Source organism: Tachysurus vachellii, chromosome 13, assembly GCF_030014155.1.
Source record: "Tachysurus vachellii isolate PV-2020 chromosome 13, HZAU_Pvac_v1, whole genome shotgun sequence".
Classification (NCBI taxonomy): domain Eukaryota; kingdom Metazoa; phylum Chordata; class Actinopteri; order Siluriformes; family Bagridae; genus Tachysurus; species Tachysurus vachellii.
Window position 1 is genome coordinate 2,214,908 of NC_083472.1, and position 12,429 is coordinate 2,227,336.

The window sequence follows — 12,429 nt, forward strand, 5'->3', positions numbered from 1 at the left end:
GCTCTTCGGCCGGCAGTGCTCGTAGGAACCGGTCCATGGCCACTCTTTCCGTGACCTCTTTGGCCGTTAGTCGATCACTCTGCAACCAGCGCCGGGTGATACGCAGCAGTTCATCCATCTGGGGGCGAGGATTGCTAGTTGGATCATACCGCCACCTATGGAAATCTCCGGCTGCCGTGACATGGGATCGACCACAGCGGACAAGAATTTCCTCTTTCACCGTTTCATAGTCTCGAGCGTTCCTCCGTGTGTTTGCGGTGGTGCACGTGCCGCCGTCACAATATATATATATATATATATATATTATATTATATTATATTATATTATATTATATTATATTATTATATAACAGCTTAAACGGTTTTATGTATGAAATTGTTTCAATTAAAAATAAAATAGAACACGTCATGATGTGATATATAAATATTTGCAAATTTTAAAAAAAATGAATAAATAAAAAATTGTAAACTTTTGTGCAGAATAAAACACTTAATTATGTCCCATGATGTTATTGGAAGATAATTGACTTCAGGCTGATAACAGTGGCTCCTCTACATCATTTCCTACAGCGATTATTATAACTCTATTTCCTAACACACTGAGTGAAGGAGAAACGGTGTACAGCAGAAGTGAATGTCCTTTTAAGTGCTTTGTGCGAAGTGAATCACAGATAAATAAAGGAGATCAAGATTTCAGGAAATATACCGTGGGACGTCTTGACACGTTTCATACGTGAGTGAGTATCTTCAACGTTAGAGCTCTGTAGAGGATACAGAACATGTTTAAAAAATCTAATAAGAGGGCATTAAGAGCAGCAGAAATACAACCCTACTGAGATACGAGCTTCCTGAACACACACACACACACACACACACACACACACACACACACACACCATCATATTATCTGAACATACTCCCTCAACAGTTAGTTCCGGTCCACTAATTTGATTGGACAAGCGGTTAAATTCTTGAATCTGATTGGTCAGAAGCTTTTTGATGTCTTGCTGTAGCAAAGAACCTCCACAGAACTACATAACCTGATAAACACACATAACAACAACTAATTAGAAGGTTTCCGGTTTGATAAAATGGCAGGTATAATCGTTGCTACGGTGACTTTATATGTCAGGAGACGTTTATGTACAATTTTTAATGTACAGTTTCTTAATTTTATTTATTTATTTATTTATTTATTTATTTATTGAGAGAGAAAGAGAGATGAGGTGATTTAGCGACTTTCCGAATTGAAGGCTGTTACAAAACCGTTACAAACTGTTAAAGATTGTGATGTAGCTGTCAGTCGTCCGTGTATCAGCCTGGAGTAATAAACTAAGATATTCTGACAAAAAATAATTACAAAAAAAAAAATATAAGAAGAAGAAGTAAAATAAAAAATGTACCATGTCTACCGTAGCTCAAAGGTTTTTTTTTAACCTATTATACTGTTGACCAACTTAAAGAACGCTAGTATTATTAGCGTAAATGAGTTCTCAGTATGTTTTACAGTTCATCAGTGAGTGACTTTTTTATTTTAGTGATGTGACCTATAGCTAAGTATGGTGACCCATACTCATCCAAAGTGCACACACACACAGCAGTGAACACACACACACACCGTGAACACACACCCGGAGCAGTGGGCGGCCATTTATGCTGCGGCGCCCGGGGAGCAGTTGGGGGGGTTCGGTGCCTTGCTCAAGGGCACCTCAGTCGTGGTATTGCCGGCCCGAGACTCGAACCCTCAACCTTAGGGTTAGGAGTCAAACTCTCTAACCATTAGGCCACGACTTCCCCATCAGTCTCCATCTCTTCACCGTAGGAGGGAATCAAATTTCCCATTTTCTTGTCATTAAAGTCATTTTAAGGTCATTTAAACAGGGTTGTACAGTAGGCACTCTTCTGTTTGATGACGACATCACGGTACTGATTAGACTGTTTCGCTACGGCACTTAACTTGTCAAATAATATAAAAATAATCTCCTTTCTTTCTTTCAGTAAGTCGAGAAGACAAAAAAAAAAATCGTGTCGGAAATCCACACGGAACCTAATAGACTTTAGGCTAAATGATTACAATTCTTAACAAATAAATAAATAAATAATGATATACAGTATTACAATATGAAAACGATTTTTTAAATATTTATAAAATAGATAGATAGATAGATGGATGGATGGATAGATGGATAGATAGATAGATAGATAGATAGATAGATACTTTTTTTTTACAGTTTTGTTAGAATGCTCTATACAGTACACACACCGACTAGCACTATTTTTATGTTGTGTATTTGTCCTGTAGTGTTTTGTTTTGTTTTGTTTTGTTGCGCTGTCTTTTGTCTCACACTGTTTGCACCAGGCTGCACATATACACTTTATGTGTCTAGGACAACTTACTCAAGTCCTTAGCTCCGTGTTTATTTTATGTAGCTTCACGTTGTTTTATGTAGCATCACGGTCCTGGAGAAACGTTTCATTTCACTATGTACCGCGTCGTTTCTGGTATAAATGACAATAAAACTGGCTCCTTGCCAGTGATAAAAATCTGTTACTATGGCAACCAGTAGTACAAACACCTTCTGACCACTTTCAAAGTACAGAGACCGGAGACTTGCAGCGGTACATTCACTCTATCTGTGAACTTTGGTGATGAGATCCTTGGTATCCTGTCTGAAACCTGGTGACCCAGTGATTATGTATTTATCCATAAATGATGTAAATGATGATGACGATGATGATGACGATGCTTAATGATGGGTCACTTGGTGCACGCTGGGATTATGTGCAGGAGTGAACAGCATTGTCTGGGCTCTTGAGGTCAAACCTACTGATCTGTAAATCCTCGTAATCTCTTACCTTCACTGGCTTTAGATTTGACCCCCTCTGAACATTACCTCTGCTGTGCCCTCCTCATGATCAGGGGTCTATTAATCTCTCAGGAAACAGCACTTCACCGGGGGGGTGGGGGTGGGGGGGGCTCGACTGTAAACAAACATGCCCTCAATACAGTCCACTTAAGCGTATTACGTCCAATCGTCTGGCTTTAGCGTTGTTAAGCCGACACATTGAACTCCTGACCAACTGAGCTCGTGTAGGCCTGCTGTGACGGCGGATAATCAGGGAACATCCACGAAGCCACAGGCATGTTAGTCGTCACTCAGGATTTACAAATGTAATACTGTACTGTACATTAGATACCGTGTGTGTGTGTGTGTGTGTGTGTGTGTGTATTTACAGGTATAACAGAGTTGGATCAGCTCATCACGGTACTCTTCACCACCCCCATGTTCATTGGTGGCTTCTTAGGATTCATCTTGGATAACACTATTCCAGGTGATGAAGCGATCACACACACGTACTCGGTGTGATATATGGTACGGTATCACAGTTATACAACAGGGTGATAAACCTGTGGCGTTATTTATTTATGACATATCGTCATAGTTTGTGCATACAGTGGTACCGTAACTACATTTAACGTCTTCACGCCTACAGTACAAACACTCGCTTTCTGAAGACGCGGGAAACGTTACGGCTTTACCTCGGGCCGTAACAAAGCACTGACGCCGGAGACTCCTTCTGTAAACATTACATAACCTTCTCTTAACACACCGGCAATTAAACTCTGCTCCCTGTGATGTCACAAGTCCCCATAAATAAGCTGTTGCTATAGAAACAGTAACGTATTAACATATAAAACGAGCGCATGAAATTCATTTATGCGAAAATAAACAAACAAAAAGAAATGATCGATCAAGTATGAAACAGAAAGAATTATATAGCATAAGAAACAAAGGCTTCATTAAATCTCGACCGGAGAACTTCTGGTTAAAGTTGTGGTCCAGAAACCAGACGACTCATTCGTCTATGCATTGTTTACAGGAACAGACGAGGAGCGAGGGATCAAACGTTGGAGAGAAAGCGTTGATGGCAGGACTTCAGCCATCTTCAGCAATCAGTCCTGTTATGATCTGCCTTTCTGCACCAACTTCCTTCAGAAATTCAGGTTCTTACAGAACCTTCCGTTCCTCCCGTCCATTAAATCGCTGGACCCGCTGGGAACACGCTTATAAAACCTTCAGTCGTTTTAACAGGACGTATAAATCACTGTAATCATAGCTTACAGAACACAATTAATCATTTACTGCAGGATGGGGTTTTTTTGCACACCTCATTTACCGAGCTGATCGTAGACGGAGACGTTTAAAATATAAAGAATCTGTTGTGTGTATGTCTTGTTACAGTTCAAGCACATGAACTTTTTTATTATAGCAAGAAAAACTAATGCAAAATAATTATAAATATAAAGTCTTACAGGGGGCACGGTGGCTTAGTGGTTAGCACGTTCGCCTCACACCTCCAGGGTCGGGGTTCGATTCCCGCCTCCACCTTGTGTGTGTGGAGTTTGCATGTTCTCCCCGTGCCTCGGGGGTTTCCTCCGGGTACTCCGGTTTCCTCCCCCGGTCCAAAGACATGCATTGTAGGTTGATTGGCATCTCTGGAAAAATTGTCCGTAGTGTGTGATTGCGTGAGTGAATGAGAGTGTGTGTGTGTGTGCCCTGTGATGGGTTGGCACTCCGTCCAGGGTGTATCCTGCCTTGATGCTCGATGACGCCTGAGATAGGCACAGGCTCCCCTGGAAAATTGTCCATAATATGAGAGTGTGTGTGTGTGTGTGTGTGTGTGTGTGTGTGTGTGTGTGTGTGTGTGTGTGTGTGTGTGTGTGTGTGTGTGTGTGTGTGTCCTGCGATGGGTTGGCACTCCGTCCAGGGTGTATCCTGCCTTGATGCCCGATGAAGCCTGAGATAAGCACAGGCTCCCCGTGACCCGAGGTAGTTCGGATAAGCGGTAGAAGATGAGTGAGAGAGTGAGAGAGAGAGAAGTCTTACGGATCCATAAGTCAGGGTTAAGTTGATTTTGACAGCGTGTTTCTCCTGAATCTGACACCAATATCACATCTCTTTAATAAAGTACTTTAAAGATAACTCTTGATTTACGGTTATGGCTATGTCAATTAACAACTTTGCCAAGGACGTCCTGAAGTGGACATCCTGAAGTGTTTTATTCGTCTCTTCATTCGTTATTTAACAACAAGAGACAAGTCATAGTTATATATTTATCTGTTTCTGGCTACAGATAGATCCTAGCTAGCTCTTGAAGTTGAAAAGAGAGGAAAAAAACTATTACAAAGTTCTGACACTAGAGACTCCTTCCATAAACTCAACCTCCTAACAGACAACATCCTCCAGCTGTGAGCTGTTACTATAGAAACATTAACAGATTCTTTCAATCCTGTGATTTGCTGATGTCACAATCGCTGTTAAAGGACATTAAAGGTGCAATAGTCTATTTTTTTATTCCTTATGTGTACAAATATCCAGGAAGATACTGTATGTAGAACATGATTGGAAAAACACAATGCCTTAAATTAATGCATGGCTCTAAAGTGTATTAAGTTGCTGAGAAGAGCAGTTTGGAAAATTTTGGAAAAGTGATCTGGAATTCTTGCTTGGGTTTGGATGCAATGTACAGGGTTGAGTCCTGGGGGCGGAGCTTTATGAGCATTGGCAGGAATCATTAAAATGCTCTTACATTTACAATAAATAAATAAATACTACTACTTTTATTACTACTACTACTACTACTACTACTACTAATAATAATAATAATAATAATTATTATTATTATTATTATTATTATTATTATTATCTTACAGTTTTTTCCTCATTTTACTTTAATGAACCTTCTGACCAATCAGGATTGAGAATTCAACAGCATTGTGATTTAAATATTGTAAACATACCATATATAATGTATATCCTTTCTAATAAGATGTTTTGAAGTGACTTATTATTCTGTCTGATTGTCACAACCTTTTTGCCTTTTTTTGTTGTTGTTTAATCCATAATCTACTTTTACTCTCTCTCTCTCTCTCTCTCTCTCTCTCTCTCTCTCTCTCTCTCCCTCTCTCTCTCTATGGTCTTGTTAACATCCATAAGAAAAATAAACCAATCCCAGAATATGACTGATTTATTTAATGATTTATTATATTTATTGTTCTGCACACTCGCCAATATGAAGAACAATTAAAAAAAGAAGAAAGAAGAAGAACAAGTCTTTCAACGACGCCGCCTTAAGACGTGCTGATTTTGTTATTTGTCTCTTTTTCGCTTCTCTTTTTAGGGAGAGGTTAAATACTGAATATTTTTTCTGTGGGTTGGAAATCCTCAAGAGGACCCGAGGAATGTTTTTCAGCAGGGAACAACAGATGCACAAAACCTGCTTCCAAAATCAGAATGTGGTTCTTTGCCAAAATCAACACTATATCCAGATTAGCATGAATCGCTCCTGAGAGCGTGATGTACGAGCCGATGACATTTGTGGTGTTTAGATGATGATGTTTAATGAGCTTCATACTGTATATGATGCAAGACACAAAGCCACATTCCTGCTAACGCTAGACGCTAACATCAGATTGGGTTTTTTTAACACTTTGTATTAAACTTCAATAACGTTAAAACTGTCGAGTTCTAAAGTCCGAGTGAGAAATAGATCTCAGATTTGTTCACAACTTTCGCGGGAAAATCGCTAATGTAGTAAAATGTAAGCGAAAAAGTCTGATCCGGATCGTGCTAGCTGCTTGAGGCACATAAACGTATGTATTTGTGTTACATTCGATGCTAGAATGAAATCTAAACTTGACAATTTCAAGTTAGGGATCAAAGGGATCACAGAGACAGTGAAGTAGGGCTTCAAAACAATTTAGCTTTAAGCCTTTTTTCATTGGCAGTTCAGTGTGAAACAAAGCACTGTTCAAACGATAAATCTCTGATGTAAATGCTGGCACGTGGAGCAGGAAGAGCCGCGCGGTACAGTACACATCCCCAGACGACCTGAAGGAGGTGCTGTGAGTTTTGTTGCGCTACCTGTACTCGGGTCTGCTCTCCTGCAGGATACAGTATAAAGTAACCTGTTCATCTTTAGCATCTTTAACATCATTAGTTTCGACAACAAATGGAAAACATAAGCAGCAGTGGAACGTGGGTGAGATAATAGCACTAAAAGGTGACAAATCGAAACAGATGTGTTCTCCGTGTGTGTTTGGGATTACCTAAGATAAACACGGATGCACCTGGGTTTGGTAGAATCAAGTGACCAGGGAACAATCGCACTCGGTTTCGAACATCAGCAAACGTGTCAAGTGTGAAAAATGAAAGTGACGTGACATACAGCTAAGTACGGTGACCCATACTCAGAATTTGTTCTCTGCATTTAACCCATCCAAAGTGCACACACACACAGCAGTGAACACACACACAGCAGTGAACACACACACACCGTGAACACACACCCGGCGCAGTGGGCAGCCATTTATGCTGCGGCACCCGGGGAGCTTGAGCTTGCTCAAGGGCACCTCAGTCGTGGTATTGCCGGCCCGAGACTCGAACCCACAACCTTAGGGTTAGGAGTCAAACTGTCTAACTATTAGGCCACGACTTCCCCCAAAACCACAGGGGAGACACTTCTATTGACGTGACGGCGTCAGGACACAAACCGGATGGTATGCTAGTCTATTGCAGGACACCACACACACACACACACACACACACACACTCAAAGAGTGGATGGAAACTCTAGAATCCAAATGGATTCTCATGTAATGAAATGTAGATACGGAGGAACCTACAGGAACCTACTAATATCAAGTCAATGACAACTTTGTATTTCACACAGAAAAATGTGGAAAAGCATCCAGTCAGGAACAAGTCTGCTGGAAAGTGGTCAGAATGATGGGTCGAGCTGACAGGAAGGCTACGCTAACTCAAATAGCCACTATTTACAGCCTAAGCATAAAAGCATGTCAAAGTGGTTCTACAACAACAGAAGAGATTCTCCTGTCAGGCGGTAACAGGATTCTGAGGCAGCTAAAGATGTTCAAAAAGCTTGTTTTTTATTACAACATGTTTTTAACCGAGGGCCAGTTTTTGTATCCATCCTTTTCGCCCTGGGTTTGATCGAAGGTTTCCTGTTCAATATTTCCTTCATTTCTTTAAATGTTTCAGTAAAATAATAAATCTAACATTCAGCACAATGTTCAAATGTAACACAAAGTTTATTCAGACTCAGACTTTCACCAGTTAGATTAAAGAAATTCAAAAGTGTCCAAAAAAAGAATAATAATCTTAATTTAGATTGCTGACTGAGTATAAAAATGAGACGTTATAATCAGGAAGGATAAACTGAGGAGAAGAGTTCTGTTTTTCCCAAAGCACAAGCGAACAGTCAGACAGACGGACAGACAGCCAGACAGACGGACAGACAGTTTGATAGACAGACAGTCAGACAGACGGGCAGACAATCAGACAGTCAGACAGACAGACAGTCAGACAGACAGTCAGACAGACAGACAGTCAGACAGACAGACAGACAGTCAGACAGACAGTCAGACAGACGGACAGACAGACGGACAGACAATAATATTTAAGAAATGTCAAATGAAATTGTCGTTCTGATTCACCTTAAAAAATCTGATGCAAAAACATTCTTTCTTTCTTCCTTTTCTTCCTTTCTTTCTTTCTTTCTTTCTTTTGTTTCTTTCTTTCTTTCTTCCTTTTCTTACTTTCTTTCTTTCTTTCTTTCTTTTTTCCTTTTCTTTCTTTCTTTCTTTCTTTCTTTCTTCCTTTCTTTCTTTCTTTCTTTCTTTCTTTCTTTCTTTTCTTTCTTTCTTTCTTTCTTTCTTTCTTTCTTTCTTTCAAGCTTTTGTGACTAAAATCAGGGCTTTAAACCACAGCCAACTCATTTCTGGATGCCGCAGTGGATTTCTCAGACACTTTCATTGGAGGATCTGGAGCTTGCTTGGTTGACTGAAAGGTCGTGTTCTAACACAAACACACTCCATGTTGTTTTATCTGTTCAGTTAGTTGGCTCTGTTTTCACAGTTAAGGGTCTGATTTATGGTTTGTAAAGTGGATTAACTGGTTGAAGGCTTTTCCTACATCTTATTGATTCTTTATTCCATCAACAGCTTTTTTTTTCTTACTCTTCACCCTTCAGGTTTAAAAGATGTTTACGACTGGAGCTGTAACATGACAAATGACAAAAAACGGTGTAAACAATTTAGAAGTGAAGGGCGTGGACCACCGTTTCATTAGAAAGGGATTATGAAGTAGAAGGGGAAAAAAGAAAAAGAAAAAATGAAAGATCCCGTCTGATTTATTAGTGATGTCTGGAATATGGGCTGGAAAAATGCAGATCCTTTTTTTCTCAATGCACCATCGGTATTCATTACAAAATTCATTTTAGTTTTATTTTACACACATAATTGCACGTATTTCATTTTATCCTGAAAGTATTGATCCAAATCATGATCATAAATCTAAATAACAAATGACAAAGTACAGCATAAACAATTTAGAAGTGAAGGGCGTTCACTTTCTATTCAATAAATATGAATATAAATGGCATTTGCATGAATGCTGGTTATTTTTTCTGCTATATATTTATGTGGAAAATACAACAAAGGAACTGGGATCTCAATCAGAAACATTCTTTTGTTAAAAATGACACATTTCTTGGATTCATTATTATTTTAAAACCTTAAATGACAGCACAATTTGTAACCACCGGCATTTAAAACTATTTCTTATTTAAAACATTTTACTTATACAAACCTTATACAGTTATACTTATACAGTTATTATTGAATTTCAGGCTTAGTGGTTAGCACGTTCGCCTCACACCTCCAGGGTTGGGGGTTCGATTCCCGCCTCCACCTTGTGTGTGTGGAGTTTGCATGTTCTCCCCGTGCCTCGGGGGTTTCCTCCGGGTACTCCGGTTTCCTCCCCCGGTCCAAAGACATGCATGGTAGGTTGATTGGCATCTCTGGAAAATTGTCCGTAGTGTGTGATTGCGTGAGTGAATGAGAGTGTGTGTGTGTGCCCTGCGATGGGTTGGCACTCCGTCCAGGGTGTATCCTGCCTTGATGCCCGATGACGCCTGAGATAGGCACAGGCTCCCCGTGACCCGAGGTAGTTCGGATAAGCGGTAGAAAATGAATGAATGAATGAATGAAAGCTCAGGGTGATTCGGGGTGACTTTTAAGAAGAAAGCCACATGGATCTGGTTGAGAAGATGCTAAGAGTGTGAGCTTTATCAGGAAAAGCGCTTTAAAATTTCAAATCTTATACTTTTTTCCTGTTGTTCTTTCAGTGTGTTTTTCCCTGTTCATAACCTTAGTGTTGAAGATAAATTTGAGATGAACAAACACTTGGAACATCAACTTGGATATCACTGTTAGTACTGTCACTCCTAGTATTCTAGAAAATCCTGAGTGTCTACTTTCATATGAGCTTCATACTGTATTAACACCGCCGTGGAGCGAGACGTGAGGAAGACGTTCAATCGTCATCACGGACACGACCAGACGGAGTCATTTTTTGAGTTGATTGAATGCTTCACAGATCCGTGATGTATGTGTTCATTCTGATCATGAGTTAAGAACAAACTCCAGATCAGACACAGATCCTCAGACCCACACATGGTGCGTGTGAGTTTAAAGGAGCACATCAGGAACCGGAGAGGAACATCAGGAACATCCTATAAGGCGTATTTACGTGCAGACTCCAGAGAAAACTCATGTTTATCAAGAGTTGGGTTGAAAAAACAGGAACGGATTTCTACACCTTGGCTTCCTGATAGCTCTGCTGATTGAGTCAGGGAACTGGTTTTCTTTAGATTTGATAAGGGTTTGCTCTGAGGAATGCTGCTGAAAGGAGAGAACTGAGGAGAACGGCACGCCTAGCCAACATGGCGTTATGGATGATATAGTGATATAGATGAGATCGTTTGCATCTGTTGCAGTCATTACTTCTGTTAGGAGATATTTTAAGCCAGTTTAGCATTAGTGAAGGGAGCTCTGTGAAACACATTACATTGTATTAGGGAGGCGTGGATTCTCTGATGTTTTTATTTATTTATTTTTTCATCAAAGCTCGACTATGGCCACGTTCACACTGCAGGTAAAAGTGGCCCAAATCTGATTTTTTTGGGGTCAAGTGACCAGGTCAGACTTCTTCAGGAGTAGTGTGAACACTCAAATCTGGCCCAGATCTGATTTTTTCAAATCAGATTCAGACCACTTCCATATGTGGTCCTGAATCAGACCCAAATCTGATTTTTTCCAATGTGGCCGCAGTGTGAACAACCGAGGCGGATTTGATGCGACTTTTACGACAATCTTAAACAATCTAAAAGCTTAAACATTACGCTACGTCGTGTTTTGTAGCTGAAAACCTTTAACAATGTGTGCAAACAAACAAAAAAGTACAGAGCAAAAGCAAAAAAAAGTGAACAAAAAAAAACGTAAATGAAGCCGCCTGCAGCAATTAGGCTATTGTACAGAACATAGCCTAGGCTACATTTAACTTTGAACTTTTTAAACTGTCGGCAAATCTTTTTTGCTTTCTTTCTATTGTTTTACATGTTCTTGTTAAGGAACACAAGCATGTCAACATGATCGGGAGAAAGTCGGCTCCTTAGTCTGTTAACAATAAGACCGGCTGCAGAGAAAACACTAAGTGACTGTTTTGTGAAGCGCTTCGTGTTTTCGTTCCACCACTGAATGGGATCCTCATCTGGTGGAATACATGGGCTACAGCAAGAACTGTTCCCACTCGTCTCGGCTGGATTCTCTGTAATCATCGCCGAAGAACTGGCTCAGCCTTTTCCGACGAGCGGGCATTGCCGCACCCTCTTCATCGTTGGTGGCGGCGGCTGCATCCGCGCCAAAAATATAGCGAAATCCGAATAGCATTTTTATTTATCGAATAATTACAGCAGACCGAATATTCGAATGTTCGACTATCCGTGCACACCCCTAATGAGATTAGGTTTAAAAATCTTATTCATGCTTCTGAAGACGTATCAGAGTAATAAAGGTACATGATGACGGTACATGAAAACTCCTGCACTGATATCTGGTGAATTAACACTGACTTTAATACGAACTAATGAAGTGTTGGTGATTAGTACATGTGTTGCTGTAACTGCTCATTGGCTCATATTGAAGAAGGAATCCATTCAGGGATTAAAAATGTTTTTCCACATCGATTTAATTAGTGCTACATCGGAAGTAAGATATCGGTTATTAGGAAATTTTAGATCCGCGTTTTCTACGATCTTAGAAATGTTTTCCGAATTTAGAAAAACGAATACAGACGTTAAGATGTAAGGACTACAAGCCGTGGGACACAGTGGGATGTGATGGAGTTACCACACGTTCTTTAACACAAGTGTTTTATTTCGTATCTCGTATCATCGCAATTTAACATCACTGTTACAAAATGGCGTCGAACGTTCGATCCCTTTACACGTAGTTACGTCGTCTGTAAAACAGATCCTGCTTACACTTAAGTTATAGTGGCTATAAACC

At 40.1% G+C, this 12,429-nt stretch overlaps 1 protein-coding gene across 1 annotated transcript in view; it reads left to right on the forward strand.

The window, feature by feature from the left end:
• The window catches only part of si:dkey-106n21.1 (solute carrier family 23 member 2), a 60,359-nt gene extending 54,767 nt beyond the window's left edge, over nt 1-5,592 (forward strand). The window contains exons 11-12 of the mRNA XM_060885927.1: nt 3,237-3,332; nt 3,882-5,592. Of these exons, the coding sequence (XP_060741910.1) occupies nt 3,237-3,332; nt 3,882-4,072 (287 nt within the window). The 3' untranslated portion in view covers nt 4,073-5,592. The remainder of the gene's footprint in view (nt 1-3,236; nt 3,333-3,881) is intronic.
• Nucleotides 5,593-12,429: the final 6,837 nt, after the last annotated feature.